The sequence below is a fragment of the Daphnia pulex genome, chromosome 1 (assembly GCF_021134715.1).
Source record: "Daphnia pulex isolate KAP4 chromosome 1, ASM2113471v1".
Lineage (NCBI taxonomy): Eukaryota > Metazoa > Arthropoda > Branchiopoda > Diplostraca > Daphniidae > Daphnia > Daphnia pulex.
Window position 1 is genome coordinate 3,000,181 of NC_060017.1, and position 13,516 is coordinate 3,013,696.

At 38.4% G+C, this 13,516-nt stretch overlaps 5 protein-coding genes across 7 annotated transcripts; 2 read left to right on the forward strand and 3 right to left on the reverse strand.

Annotated features, from left to right (window-relative positions):
- Positions 1 to 1,883: 1,883 nt before the first annotated feature.
- LOC124189466 (ATP-binding cassette sub-family D member 3-like) lies at positions 1,884 to 5,566 on the reverse strand. 2 transcript variants are annotated; one of them, XM_046582045.1, is made up of 15 exons: positions 5,215 to 5,566; positions 5,113 to 5,152; positions 4,867 to 5,057; positions 4,736 to 4,805; positions 4,646 to 4,672; positions 4,462 to 4,532; positions 4,218 to 4,398; positions 3,949 to 4,161; positions 3,814 to 3,883; positions 3,654 to 3,748; positions 3,401 to 3,581; positions 3,102 to 3,319; positions 2,737 to 3,012; positions 2,473 to 2,634; positions 1,884 to 2,373 (listed from the first exon to the last, which is right to left on the reverse strand). In XM_046582045.1, exons 1-15 carry the CDS (start codon positions 5,355 to 5,357, stop codon positions 2,296 to 2,298), a joined length of 2,016 nt encoding a protein of 671 aa, XP_046438001.1. In that variant the 5' UTR covers positions 5,358 to 5,566; the 3' UTR covers positions 1,884 to 2,295. The 2 variants fall into 2 exon arrangements, with proteins under 2 accessions (XP_046438001.1, XP_046438000.1); XM_046582044.1 differs by having other exon boundaries at positions 3,102 to 3,581; positions 5,215 to 5,543.
- Positions 5,567 to 5,762: 196 nt separating this feature from the next.
- On the forward strand, positions 5,763 to 7,758 carry LOC124189649 (pleckstrin homology domain-containing family F member 2-like). Its single transcript, XM_046582066.1, has 9 exons — positions 5,763 to 5,909; positions 6,087 to 6,151; positions 6,221 to 6,358; positions 6,426 to 6,489; positions 6,552 to 6,677; positions 6,732 to 6,838; positions 6,903 to 7,059; positions 7,124 to 7,206; positions 7,271 to 7,758. The coding sequence occupies exons 1-9, from the start codon at positions 5,894 to 5,896 to the stop codon at positions 7,298 to 7,300; spliced, it is 786 nt and encodes a 261-aa protein (XP_046438022.1). The 5' UTR covers positions 5,763 to 5,893; the 3' UTR covers positions 7,301 to 7,758.
- A 227-nt stretch (positions 7,759 to 7,985) lies between these two features.
- Positions 7,986 to 9,582, forward strand: LOC124189672 (aprataxin-like). 2 transcript variants are annotated; one of them, XM_046582108.1, is made up of 6 exons: positions 7,986 to 8,109; positions 8,170 to 8,274; positions 8,335 to 8,569; positions 8,638 to 8,783; positions 8,902 to 9,035; positions 9,192 to 9,582. In XM_046582108.1, the coding sequence occupies exons 2-6, from the start codon at positions 8,243 to 8,245 to the stop codon at positions 9,353 to 9,355; spliced, it is 711 nt and encodes a 236-aa protein (XP_046438064.1). In that variant the 5' UTR covers positions 7,986 to 8,109; positions 8,170 to 8,242; the 3' UTR covers positions 9,356 to 9,582. The 2 variants fall into 2 exon arrangements, with proteins under 2 accessions (XP_046438064.1, XP_046438058.1); XM_046582102.1 differs by having other exon boundaries at positions 7,987 to 8,109; positions 8,170 to 8,280.
- LOC124189665 (TLC domain-containing protein 2-like) lies at positions 9,419 to 11,504 on the reverse strand. Its single transcript, XM_046582089.1, has 6 exons — positions 10,907 to 11,504; positions 10,733 to 10,815; positions 10,172 to 10,254; positions 9,932 to 10,103; positions 9,761 to 9,865; positions 9,419 to 9,692 (listed from the first exon to the last, which is right to left on the reverse strand). The coding sequence occupies exons 1-6, from the start codon at positions 11,122 to 11,124 to the stop codon at positions 9,598 to 9,600; spliced, it is 756 nt and encodes a 251-aa protein (XP_046438045.1). The 5' UTR covers positions 11,125 to 11,504; the 3' UTR covers positions 9,419 to 9,597.
- A 394-nt stretch (positions 11,505 to 11,898) lies between these two features.
- LOC124189656 (structure-specific endonuclease subunit slx1-like) lies at positions 11,899 to 13,111 on the reverse strand. Its single transcript, XM_046582079.1, has 3 exons — positions 12,845 to 13,111; positions 12,711 to 12,762; positions 11,899 to 12,614 (listed from the first exon to the last, which is right to left on the reverse strand). The coding sequence occupies exons 1-3, from the start codon at positions 13,018 to 13,020 to the stop codon at positions 12,060 to 12,062; spliced, it is 783 nt and encodes a 260-aa protein (XP_046438035.1). The 5' UTR covers positions 13,021 to 13,111; the 3' UTR covers positions 11,899 to 12,059.
- Between the last annotated feature and the right edge of the window lie 405 nt (positions 13,112 to 13,516).

Sequence of the window (13,516 nt, forward strand, 5' to 3'; positions counted from 1 at the left end):
TTTTATGGCCTATATGGTTGCTGGTATACAGCAGTGAGGGGGGGGGGGGGAGTGTGTCTAAAATCTTCGGCTCTTTTGTCGTCCAACGAATGGCCGTTAAATAGAAACCTGTTTTTAGTAGTCGAAACAAGAGTATGTATCCGAAACGGACCGAAATACACCATAAATGCTGCCCACTGTGGTCGTGGCGGCATTTTGACCTTCAACCGAAACACAAAAAAGCGTATCGGAACCTCACAAGTCTCCAACTTGAAACCAAAAGCGTGTATTCTGGATTATTTTAAAAAGTTGCAATCGTTTTCTGTCCACCGCTGACGACATCCAAAAAATTTCGTTTTTTATCATCATCATCAAAGGGGGGCGAGTTTTTCGTTGGCTGGAAATGTCGAAAGAACGACGTTGCTGAATGACGTCAATCCACATACGTACAGGTGGGCGTCTATCTCTCTCTGGAGAAATGCTAAACTATGAACGATATCACCGTCATACTGATGATAATATAATCCTTGTTGATATCACAACTGTGGAAAACATACTGTGTTATTGTTGTTTTTCTGACGATCCCTCGAGTCTGTTGGAGATTGTAGCCGTTGGCAGTGAAGGTGAGAAACGGAGAGGGCAATGGAAAGATTCTGAGGGTTACTCTATACCATCCATCTACGTGTATTTTCTTCTTCTTCGTGTGCCAGGGATATCTACCTCCAACACACAAAGAGAAGAACCCCGGAGGAGATGGGCGGTTTTATTTTATTTTACCAACCGACCTTGACGTCGACGTCTACCGAGGACAAGCCAGAAGCAGCAGACAAAAGAGAAAACTTGTGGAGGGGGGGCTAAGGTAGTCAGTACTGATGGGGTTATCCGAGTCCAGCCAGCAGCCTTCAGAGGAAAAGAAGAAGACGTGGAGGAATTGTTAAATTCCCTTCCTCCCTTTAACCTGTTTCCAGCAAAGGGGGTTACAAAATGTGTACCACAAACCAACCGACCCAAGAGCATCCGCTCGAAACATTCTTTTCCAGACTTGTGATTCCGGACTATATACATCAAACACAATGAAATTTGGGAAAAGAAGAACGAGATATGCATCATCCAATAGTGAAAGGAATCAACGACAAATCTTAACCCCTTTCACAAAAATCCTTGGTCTTGAAAGAACAATGAAAAATATAAAGATAATCACAAAAGGCATTTGGAAAGTTGGACATCTCTTCCCTTGTGAGTTCTCTCTATCGAGTTGTGAGTATCATTGAAGATCACTGAGGACATCGGTAGTCGGGCGAACCGACGAGAGAGAGAGAGAGAGGCCGTAGGGAAAAGAAGCTGATGTGGCACAAGGCCACTGGCCAAACGATCGGATGTGGTCGATGCGTGACGTCCCGACCGGAATGAGTGGGTTAGAAAACAGTGGAGAATTAGATCCTCTTCTTTCACTTGGCTGAGAATAATAAAAAAACAAATAAATCTCTTCCAACATCTTCACGAGATACATTTCAAAAGTCCAAAAGAGTGGAATGAACGCAGTAGCCTTTGGAATATATCAAAAGTGGAGAAACTGGTCCGTCTGGTCACGAACCTCCCGGTCCATCGGGAGACCACCCAATGTTATGATGGTAGTATTGAGCTTTGTCCTCCTTGGGCCACCGTCGTCATCGCTACCTTCTCTCTCTCGTTTTTGTTACGAGACATCCTTCTCTACTACCACCAGCGTCATCGGAAACGGGAAGGGCGGTATTCATTTACTCCCGGCCATTTTATCGTATGGGGGCGTGTGGCATATTTGTTTGCATCAGAGCAATGACACACATAATGGCCTTCTTTTATGAACCACCAACTCAAATCTCTTAATTCTTAAAATGGCTTCAATGAAGTTCGTTCTTTTTGGGTTGATGTGGATAAGGACTTTTACTTGTTTTTGTTTTTTAGGGTTCAAAGAATACAAAATAACAAGGAGCCAATAGAGACGAACGTTAGGCAGCATGCATCAAGGAACTATAGAACAAAGCGCTCCCACACACATAAGGTGCTTTCTATTGTTTTTTTTTTGTCATCTTTGAAATGTTTTTTAAAAGAAAAAGTCCTAACGCAAAGCGTTTGTCGAAAAATGATAAGGCCACCACCTATGAACTCGTTTTGAGCTTTGTTTCTTCTCCTCCAAAAAGTACGTACATTCTAGATTGGTCTATAAACTGTAATATAACTTGCCCCCCAATTTTTGTATAACAGCAATGATTCAACTTGGTGAAGGGACGATGGAAGATGTCACGATTTCATTGTTTTTAGTCCACCAACGAAAATTTAGGAACCAAATTCAATTGTGTCCAAATCGATTGGTTTGAATTCATAGTTACCCCGTCCATCCATGTGCAGGTAAAACTGTCGAAAGTAAATAAACAAAGGTTAAACGGATCAATTAAACGGGCGAAGCAGGCACATCACCGATAAAAAGAATGAAGTGGTAATAAAATCGGTTACCTCGTGATGTTGCCATAGCGACCGTCGATGGGAGACGGTAAATAGCGTGATTCCCACTTGACGACAGTATTGATACATGGAACCTTCCACGTCGACGCTAACGGCAGACGTGCACTCGTCCAGGATAGCGAACTGAGGCTTATGGTAAAATAGTCGTGCCATCTGATATCGAAACAAAAGAAAAACAACGTCGAAGAAGATGAAAACTTGTTGTCGTCCAGGGAAACAATCAAACTTTTTCAAAGTACAAAATGCAATACTTACGGCAATCCGTTGTTTCTCACCGCCACTGAGCACATCCATCCAGTCGGCAACAGCGTCCCAACGGCCGTCTCGTTCTTGGATGTAAGTCAATTTAACCAGATCGAGATATGTGAGCAAATCGTTGTCATGAATTCCTTTGCGCACCATGTCATCATAGGTGTCTGGATAAATCACTTGATCACGCAATGAACCTAAAGTCATGTACGGTCGCTGAGGAATGTAGAACAACTTGCCCGGTCCCGGTTTAGTCAAGGTACCACCAAACACCGGCCACAGCTTCAATTATTCAAAAGAATCCAAGAGACAAGTGCATCAGTGGTTATTGGTCAACATATGAAATGAAACGTATCATCGATTTTCCTTACCTCTCCCAACACTCTGAACAAGGACGATTTACCACAGCCATTGGGTCCACATACGAGCACGTTCATTCCCGAATGGACTTCAAACGACATGTCTTCAATCAGGACGTCGCCGTTGGGTGTTACCAAGGGCACGTGCTCGAAATGGATAATATTGTCCTTGTTGATGATTCGACCAGCTCCGGGAATCAAGGGCACTCGCGACACAACTTTTCCTTCACCTAAATGTCCACATATTTTCGAAAGAGACAAAATTCGGGTTAATATTTTCTTCCCAACACAAGTAGCATTGCAATTCAAACCGTTCTCATTGGAGACCATAGTACGCTGATATCGGCCGTTATTCAAATCTTGTAAAACAGTAATTAATTCAGTCACACGCAATGTGAATCCAGCCAGTCGTGTTAGTTCTCGGCCTGCCAGAACCAAACGGCCGATAGCTTCAGCCAACTTAACCAACATACGACCACTTTTGTAGTATTGCTATAAACGGATTAAAAATGTTAAATTAAACGGTGATCGGTGTTTCTTTTTTCAGTGAAATTTTATACTTGCCTCCAAACGCTCACTAGATCCAGCGGTGGACAGATGATGTGTCGTACTAAAGAACGGGCGACTAACGACAAAAAATCCTACGGCAGTTGCAATATCTGCCAATTGAATGGATCGATAGAATAAATTCTGTTTGTTGGGTTCAGATTTTAATTTAACCTACATTTAGCGATTATGTTGTCCACAAATCCCATCGTGAAACGGAATTCCAAAAATCGACGGAGATGTCTCACCTATCAATCATGAACGAAATGATACTGGTTTGAAATAAAACAAACAACTTTCAAGGTAAAATTACCAAACGAGTGAATGCCGTCAACATCGTATGCTTTTCACGAACGTTTCCTCGATAGAAGGCCACCTCTTCGGCGTTGGTGATCAACCGCGAATTGACGTAGCGGAATTCACCCTCTAGTTGTTGCTCCGAAACCGTCATACGACTCACTGGACGGCGCAAGTGAGTCAACAAGACTCCGGAAACGAACAAATAAAGAACCATAATGCTAGGACCCTAAATTAAGCAATGATTAGGTAAGGTATGAATTCAAAAATTGAAAATGGTTTTACTTGTCCACCAATTGTAACAGCCAATCTATGAACATAGATGACAATGTCCAAAATAGGTTTGCTAATGTTCGAATAGAGTTCTGTGATGCTCGAGCAGAATCGTTCGACATCGGTTGTAAGTAGTTGATCCGGATTTGAAATTCGGTTGTCGAGGTTGTTCATTTTGTAGTATGTGAAATCTCTGTTGCAAATCATTGCTGTTCAGCGTTTTGTTTATAACTTCATTATAACAAAAAATACGTACTTTAAGTATTGGTCATAGAGATGGCGAGTCAGTCGAGTTCTAAAGCGGAGTTTAAGTTCGTCCAATCCAAGCTAAATGAAAATATCTGACTTTTAATTTCAATTTGCCTTAACACAAAAGCAAATGTGAACTGATATTTTGGAATTGGGACTACAGTGAAACCTAAAATGAAAATTCATTTTACCTTCAAGACATTGTTCACCATAGAAATCTAAACAAAACACAAAATAAATTAAAATTGCTATGTTGGAACTGACAAATTTACACTTCATACCATTGGCATTGCTGCAATGAACTGGATTACATAACTTTTGAAAAGTGGAAAATTGCGCCCAATAATAGCACTGCATTACCAAAAATTGCATTAGATAATTGGAGGTGAATAAAATATTGCAAAATAATAACCTTTCAATTGATGTTGAATTCTGAATCATCCATATATCACAACTGGATCTGGCTACTAATGCTGCAGCCACTAAAATCATGAAGCCAGCTTCAGGTGAAAATACTCCAGGTATGATGATACGCAAGATGGCAGCAATACGTTTGATGAATGTACCATCGATTGCCACCTTCTCAGCTGACCTTTTGTTTTTCTGTGAAAAAATTGTTAAAATTGCTTTGCAAAACATGAATATTTTAAATCCTTACCTCGTTGATGACATATTGAATTCTTTCAGCAGCAGCAGCTCTGGAAACAAAAGAAAAGAGAGTAAAACACTTGCCATACAGGTTTTTTTTTGTAATATTTACCTTCTGTTTTGATTAGTTCTATGAACACTAGCAAGCCACAGCAGAAGTGCGAGGCCTCCCCCGGTAACAGCAATCGGTTTCCCCAAAATACTAGACAAAAAGCCAGGGCTTTTGCTAACTAGTTTACTGAAGACTGGAGCCATAGCTGGGCAAAACAGGTGTAAAAAAAATATTCTTCCTTTATCACTCCTTCACCACGATTATTGTGTCGAGTCACGGTAGGTAGCAGAAAACTTCAAAATCCTGTAATAACCATAAAACACCTGAGGCTTTTTATCGGTACACGAACTCGGAATTTCCCCGACCTCAGACTTGTTAAAAAATAAAAGGCATGCTTAGGGTCCAGCGACGACATCTAGGTAGCAGGTTGTTGAACTGAATTTTGTCGAGGTTTTTGCTTTTAATTATTTTTTGTCAAGTGATGGTGTAATTTTTAAATAAAAGAAATAACGCTGATAATGCTGATATTTGAATCTCCATAAATCAATGTAATTCGTTCACTTCGCTTGTAAGCCGAATGCGAATTGCAAAACGTCACGCTCACGCTCTTGGTTTACCTAGTTCGGTTCCACTAGATGGCGAGGATATATTTTTTCCCCAACAATTACGACATTATTCCGTACTTTCGATACTATTGTGCGTGTGAGTCATATTGGGAGCAGATGACAACAAGCCGAAGATGGTCGACAAATTAGGTAAATTATCGAATATTTTAGAGAAATTTCAAATTGGTTTTCAAAACACGCCACATTCCTAGTTTTCAATGTCAATCAAGAGTAGTTTTCCAGTCTCCTTGATGCTGTTTATAGAGACATTATTGGAACTGGTTCAAGTTACTACGTGAAACTCATATGTTTTTTACGTTGTTACAGTGAACAGTGAAGCAAATGCTCGCCGAATCGCCATGGTCGAAGGCTGCTTCGGCAGTTCTGGTCATGTGAGTAGAAAATGTAACTTTTCTTTTGTTAATGGAACCTGACTAATGGCATTTATATTTGACATGTAGCCTCTTGGGATTCCAGGGCGGGTGTTGGTTGGTGAAGGAGTCTTGACAAAAATGTGCCGGAAAAAGCCTAAAGCTAGGCAGTTTTTTTTATTCAATGATACATTGGTTTATGGAAACATTGTGATTAGCAAAAAAAAGGTAGTAATGAACAAATATTTTTCAAATCATAACATCAATTTTAAGAAATGTTTACTTGTGCTGGTAGTATAACAAGCAACACATTATCCCTTTGGAAGAGATTAAACTTCAGTCTCTGGAAGATGATGGACGTAAGTAGAAAAGTTACCGTTACTAAAATACCAAATTTTTTAATATTATTTTGGTGTTTTAGCTTACAGGAATGGTTGGTTAATTTGTACTGCATCAAAATCTTTTGCTGTTTATGCTGCCACAGCAACTGAAAAAGCTGAATGGATTGCCCACATTAACAAATGTGTTGAAGACCTTTTACGCAAAAGTGAGTCTTATTAAAACACTTTGAAATAAAGTTGACTTCACTGTAATGATTTAGGTGGGAAGAAACCGCTAGGAGAACATGCCGCCGTGTGGGTTCCAGACGCTGAGGCGAATGTTTGTATGCACTGCAACAAGTCACAGTTCAATGTGTTAAACAGAAGGGTAAATATCGGAATTTTGTGTAGTATCAAGTGATATAAATGTTTATTTGTTTTACTTTTTGAAGCATCATTGCCGAAAATGTGGAGCAGTTGTTTGTGGCCCGTGTTCCAATAAGAAGTTTTTATTACCCGTTCAGTCAGCCAAGCCTTTAAGAGTCTGCCTCACCTGTCACGATGTTTTAACTAAAACCAAAAATAATGGAGGACCTAATGTGTCTTTGAGTAATTCAAATATTATCGCTTTTCTTCTTTATTCCTGTAATATTAATTTTTGCATCTTCGTAAGACGGGGACCTGAGCATGGATTCTTCTGGTGAAGATGACGACGACGATGATGAGGATCCAGAAAATCTTTCTTCTTCGAATGAAGTAATCCCAAACTTCAAATTTAAATGAATAATAAGTCCATTTAATTAAATTATCGTTTCTGCAGGCTAAATTTTATGGAGAAATTCAAAAGTGATTTCAAGGATTCATGGGCTACGCCGATTCCCAACCGAAGTCTGCCTTTTTTTTTTTTAAGTGAATCTTCTTTGTTTTAGTCATCAGCGAGTCCTTCCGAGTCCTGCCTTCATATTGGTAGGAAAACATGGAAATGAATTCTCACTTTAGGTTAGACTTCACAACACTTCATAGTTTCATGATTTTAATGGAATCACCCCCAGGTGTATTTTCATTCATCAAATTTCATAGAATTCATCCATCAACTGCTTTAAATTCGTTTTTTTTTTTCTAGTTTTCCAACTTGTTCATTGTGAAACATCATTGATTGCTATAGTGTGCCTTAAGTATAAGTAATATTTTTCTCGTTTGTTTGGAGTATTCCGTTCCAAATTGTCGTCATATTCCCCTTTTTCAATTAATGTACTCATCATGTTTGACATATAATAGAGTTCGTGCATACTGCACTATTTCAAGCTATTTCTCTGGACTCTAGTAAACTTTAATCTTTTACTTTTGTCATCCATAAAATATGTAATCTCATGACGGCTCTTCAAATAGGTACAGGTTTTTTTTATTAGATAAATTTATTCAATATTATCTTATTACCTATCTTCCCGCTTTTATTGGGCAGAGACAGCAGAATAGGTGAATTTCCCTGAGCCCTTTTCTGGAACATTTTGAAATCGGCCACTAGAGAGCGAGACTATGAGGTACCGGGTACCCCTGCTGCGGGTAGTTGTTGTCGTGTCAGTGGGTCGGTAGGCGTGGCCAACTGGCTATTTATTTATTACACACCGATGGTGCGCTCGTTCAATGGCCATAATTATAGTAGGCTACGTTTTGGATCACATTATATTTTATAAAATGACAAAAAAATAATGTTTCTAGATTGAAGATACGTCTAATTCAAGTATTCAACAACATCACATCACTAGTATAATATATAGTTTTCCTGGAGGCTATGAGTTGTGGATTTCAATTCGTCAATAGAACGTTCGTGTACGGTTATTATTATTTTCACTCTCACATTCACTCACCTTTTATTTGAAATAGTTCCACAATGTCTACTAACGCGTTTCAAGAACTGATGAAATCATCTAGGAAAACTACTGAAAAAAGCCCACCATCAAAGAGAACAAAAGTTGATGTGGCCAAAGAAGTCAGCAGCAATAAAAGCACTTCTGGGAAACATTTTTGGAAAAGTGGACTGACACATGCAATGAATGATTCAGAAAACATTGTTGAATCAACTGATTCTCTTGTCATCATCAAGGACAAATATCAAAAAGTATATATTTGATACCTTTAGAATTTTCTGATTAATATGCATTTTTAACAGCAATTCTCTTATTCTAGGCCAATTTTCACTATTTGATAATGCCCAAGGATGTTCAATTGAACTCTCCACAAAAATTGACTAACTTAAATCTTCATCTTTTGAAAGACATGCAACAGAAAGCTCAAGTGCTCATCAATGATCTTCATCCAAAAGCAAAATTCAAGTAAATCATATAATATATATTTAGTGTCACCAGCTATGAACACATATACAATTATACATGTTCACTTTCTATGTACATGCTACATCAATAACATTATTTTTTAAATGTTATGTTCAAGGATTGGTTTTCATGCTAAACCAAGCATGGATCACTTACATCTACATGTTATCAGTACAGATTTTGTTTCTTCTTGCATGAAGACCAAAAAACACTGGAATTCATTTAATACTGAGCACTTCCTGAATCTTTCAGGTATATAATATTCTGTTTAGTCCATCATTTGTCAAACTGCTTAAGGGCTAAGTCCCTTAATTTAATTAGTATATCCTGCATATATCCACTAATATGATTACCAACATTGTATAACCATTAATGGATAATTATTTTATTGATTTCCCATACTGGCAGATCTGATCACAGAGTTGGAAGAAAAAGGGAATTTGGATGACTACTATCCAAATGATAAAGATATCGAGTTGTACCTGAAAAAGCCGCTAAGATGTAACCAATGTCCATTCGAAGCAAAGACAATGCCGAGTCTCAAGACACACTTGGACGCGCACGCTTGCTAGCTCTCCTTAATATTGCTAACGTCACATCTTTTCTAACTAAAAGTTCAATTATTCATAATCATAAATGGGTAAATCGTTTTTTTTATTTTTATTATGGCCATTCGTAAATCTGCTGTAAAAGTAAAACATGAATAGCAAATCACAAAAAGCTGGTCGTGAGTTAATCGTAGAAATATTTGTGGTGAAATTAAGCACATCATGGACAATTAAAATGTACGTCAAAGCTGCATGCAGTGCATTTTCTATTCTTTTTTGTTTCGCGCCTTTTTACTAATGAAATCCGCATCCAGGATTCGAAAAAATAGGACGATACTCATCAAGACTATGACAGCTAGACCTGTGATTCAAAACGAGTATAATATATTCAACATTGAGTTGTTTTAATAACAATAATCATTTACGTACCGACACTTCCGAGAGTGTAAGCAAAAACAGGAACTTCTTCCCTGTGTACTACTAGCCAACGAGTCATCCAACCGAGCGTGAGAATGCGAAAAATCAAAAATGTACCTGATGGACAATATATTATTGGCGATAACGCAATTAAAATATTTGCATGATTTGAAATGTTATTACCAATGTTTAACAAGGCGTTGAGACGATAACCGGAATGCTGTCGCGGCGATCCCTGGATGATCATAAGCTGCCTTGTGTGAAGAAATATTGAATTGACTTCGACTAGTAGAGCGACAACTGAGTAGCCAATATAAAGTCGAGTTAGCATCGACAATCCAAAGCAGAGAACAACCTAGAATGTTTATAATAAACGTTTTAACAACTGGTTTGGCGAAATATTTGATTTCCATGCCAACTCACGAAGAAATGATGAATCATCAACTCGTATGAACTACGCTTTCGGTGGTTCAGTAGCATATCCATGAAGTCATAAATAAAATATCCTGCAAAAACCCCAAATAATGGCATAAATAAAACTCTTAAGACACAATAATGTTGACAACTGATCATAATTTTATGCCAATGCGCAAGCGCGCATGTGCATTATACAACACGAGGTTCCAGTCGTCTCCTGGGGGGTTGGGGGTTGTGTGAAACAACAAGAAATGTCAATAGGCACGTGGTTTTTCCACCATCAAAAATTATGAGTTGGCTAACGTCGTTTTATCATAGCCAATCACAAGATCACAAGGCCACAGAAATAATCAGCCCAATTGATAAAAATGAGATACTGAAAATTTATGAGACTGTGACCTCATTATTTTCATTTCTTGTTGAATGTAGGATAATAATTCATTGTAACAACTTATAACCACACTAAAATTAAGTTACACAACACAACTTATACAATAAAGCAGACGTTCCATAGTCTCATCCGCCCGTAGATATAAACATGGATGACGCGCAAGTTACGTAACTCACCAACAGAAACGGATACCAATAAATGTGATGAAGTGGAATGTGTTCCTATTAAATCCTCTGCCATTTTTGGATGCCAATAAAAACTGCCAAAAAAATATGCATCATTCATACATCCTTCTTTAAAGCTTATGACTAGATGTTGCATAACAAATTCGTAGGCGTTTTATAACGTACCAAAGCATCGCCCAGACGCCAGTCAATATAGAATGAACCAATGAATTGCAAGTATTCCTCCATTTCCACGTTGTCTGTGCTCCTGATTTCAGAACGGAAGCTGGCGTGAGTGGTCTTAGCAGAACGTGTGTTAGGGCGAACCCTACAAAACTCACAGCTGAAGCAACAGGGCCATAAATTTCACTTTTAACGTCAATTTCACTTGGGATGTCTGCCATTTCATCAAAACGTTACGTAACTTCACAAATCACAATGGGTTTCAAATGTATGAGTGAACAACGCTGAAACATCGGAGAAAATCAGCGTCCGTCTGAACTCTTAACTGTTCATGACATTTAACTCCACCTTGTTGGCGTTATCTTGTGAGCACACGGTGTGGCGCACGTCGGTTGCCGCGCCTAGATATTTTCACAGAGCAGACAGCAAAGGTTTGACTAGTTTTGTGATTGGGAGGGAAAATCGAGCCACTCCCACTAGCGCTATCTAGGTCAGCTTGTAATTAGATTCGTAAATGGCTTAAACACACACACATATCTGGTCTCTTTTAACGCTGCCTCACTGACATATTCAATGGGCGATTTTTTGGCTAAAAGTTTTCAATGTTTTGGAATATCTTTAATACTTTAACGCCATCTAGTAATGATTTTACTTACTATCTCAAGCGTAGCTCACGGGGATGTTTCAGGGTTATGTATGTAGGTGACCGTGAAGAAAGATCGAACACAAGGTTGGGATGCGTTGAAAATGTCCCAGCGCATCAAGTGGGTCAAGGGCCGTCCTTTCGAGATACGGTTGTGTTCCAAATAGTACTATATACTGATATTGTCAATGACCGAGGCCAGGGCCAAATTTCAAGGACAATACTCGTTTTGAAGGCCAATAAATGCACTATCAAAGGCGCGCTCGGCCAACCGGCAACGTTGTTTTAAGGGAGGAAATTACGTGAATTCGCTCGTTCGTTCAAAAATTACACCAATGTTTACTCATGGAAATTGATTGATCTAATACAATTTTTATTTAAACAAAAGCGACAATCAATTACATTAGGATACAAGACATTTGTACTGCTTAAGAATTTTCATATGAGCAAATTAATACGGACGTAGCCAAAATGTTTAAACTGAAGAGAACAAGAATATAGATTTGACAAAATTTATGTTAAAATAGTTTCATCAAGAGCAAGATTTTGGTTTTGATAACAACCCTTGAATTTGCGAATTAAATCGGCCCATAATAATTCACTATGGCAACTTGGACATGATCCCTCCAATGGCAGCATGTGATCTGGTTCAGATTTCAAAAAATGTGAAGCAAGACACAAAATATGTGTTTTTAAGGTGCAGTCATTATTAATACAATTCAAAACGTCGTCATTATCCATTATCTGATGGCAAATATCGCACTTTGCTGAGGATGAGGATGATTTAGTCGAAACCTTTTCATTCGAAGGTGATGGAACTTTTTTGGAAATCACACGTCCTTCTTCTATGGGCATATGAGGTGGTGGCAGCAAACTGGTTTCGAACTCGACTCGATATTTTGGCACGAGCCATTGGATAGTTAAGGCGAGTCTGTTCCACGGTCCTATTCGCAACATATGAGACAGAATACGAATTTTGTGTTGAAAACTGTTTTCTTTGGCTCTTTTCCTTTCAATCAGCTTTCTCAATCTGCGAGACTTTTCTGGGTGTTGCCAGGCCCACTCAAACTAAATTGAAAAAGAATATTGAGTTTTATACTTGAAACAACTGTATTTGTATTATTTGATGTGCAGCAATCGAAGATGTTTTGAAAGCTTACTTACTCTGAGTCCTGAAATGTCATTTGGGAAACCATGAACTATCAAGCACATTTCCCTGAAAAAGAAAATGGTCAGTAATTTAATCTGATAAACATATTATGATTATTTTACAATTTAACAACAAAAACAACAAATACCATGGCCCTTTATTAGATGTTTTGTATGCACCTCCAGAGCGTACTCCTTTGTTGTGTTGTTGTATTCTACGGTTCGGGTTTACAGTGTATCCAATGTAAGTACGTCCCAAATACTTTGGATTCTCACAGAAAAGTAGATAAACACCGTAAAAATTTTCTATTACAGTACTGCTCATGTCTATTCACTGAAAGTGATGAACAAGAGTCTACTCAAGTCTCAGACGTCAATTTCAAACTTTCTTCTCGTCGTCTGCTAGAAAATACCTTCCGATTCCGACTAGTCAGTCACATGACTCATGAATCATGATCAGGTAATTTACAAGATGATGGTTATTTGGTTAAGCTCATTACCAGTGGCAAAGAACGTATTTTTAATGAGTTAAAATTAGTAAATGACTGTAGAACTCTTTAGTATACGGATCAACTATAAAATCATTTATGTCCGCCATCGCCAGCATGAAGCAGAATTGAAATTTATAAGCGACGAATTCTTATCCCATACACGCATTTCTTTGAGTATTTACTAGCAGTAATTTACCTACTACCTGTTAAAATAAAGAGCAGCAGACCAAATTTGATAAATAACATCATGTGGATAAACGTTGAGTTGTTCCCTTTCCTCCACCCCTATCGTTACTTCAGTATTATCGGTATTACACGAACATGTGTAAT

Excerpts from the sequence above, each read along its gene's own strand:
- LOC124189466 (XM_046582044.1), bottom strand. The coding sequence starts at position 5,357 with ATGGCTCCAGTCTTCAGTAAACTAGTTAGCAAAAGCCCTGGCTTTTTG. Across the intron at positions 3,582-3,653 it reads GATCTAGTGAGCGTTTGGAG|CAATACTACAAAAGTGGTCG; the intron begins GCAAGTATAAAA and ends ATCCGTTTATAG. Across the intron at positions 3,013-3,101 it reads TGTTCAGAGTGTTGGGAGAG|CTGTGGCCGGTGTTTGGTGG; the intron begins GTAAGGAAAATC and ends GAATAATTGAAG.
- LOC124189649 (XM_046582066.1), top strand. Across the intron at positions 6,839-6,902 it reads TCAATGTGTTAAACAGAAGG|CATCATTGCCGAAAATGTGG; the intron begins GTAAATATCGGA and ends TACTTTTTGAAG. Across the intron at positions 7,060-7,123 it reads AGGACCTAATGTGTCTTTGA|ACGGGGACCTGAGCATGGAT; the intron begins GTAATTCAAATA and ends CATCTTCGTAAG.
- LOC124189672 (XM_046582102.1), top strand. The coding sequence starts at position 8,243 with ATGAGTTGTGGATTTCAATTCGTCAATAGAACGTTCGT. Across the intron at positions 8,784-8,901 it reads CATCCAAAAGCAAAATTCAA|GATTGGTTTTCATGCTAAAC; the intron begins GTAAATCATATA and ends GTTATGTTCAAG. Across the intron at positions 9,036-9,191 it reads GCACTTCCTGAATCTTTCAG|ATCTGATCACAGAGTTGGAA; the intron begins GTATATAATATT and ends CCATACTGGCAG.
- LOC124189665 (XM_046582089.1), bottom strand. The coding sequence starts at position 11,124 with ATGGCAGACATCCCAAGTGAAATTGACGTTAAAAGTGAAATTTATGGC. Across the intron at positions 10,255-10,732 it reads ATTGGTATCCGTTTCTGTTG|GATATTTTATTTATGACTTC; the intron begins GTGAGTTACGTA and ends GGGTTTTTGCAG. Across the intron at positions 9,693-9,760 it reads TTACACTCTCGGAAGTGTCG|GTCTAGCTGTCATAGTCTTG; the intron begins GTACGTAAATGA and ends TTTGAATCACAG.
- LOC124189656 (XM_046582079.1), bottom strand. The coding sequence starts at position 13,020 with ATGAGCAGTACTGTAATAGAAAATTTTTACGGTGTTTATCTACTTTTC. Across the intron at positions 12,763-12,844 it reads ACATCTAATAAAGGGCCATG|GGAAATGTGCTTGATAGTTC; the intron begins GTATTTGTTGTT and ends TTTCTTTTTCAG. Across the intron at positions 12,615-12,710 it reads ATGACATTTCAGGACTCAGA|TTTGAGTGGGCCTGGCAACA; the intron begins GTAAGTAAGCTT and ends TTTTCAATTTAG.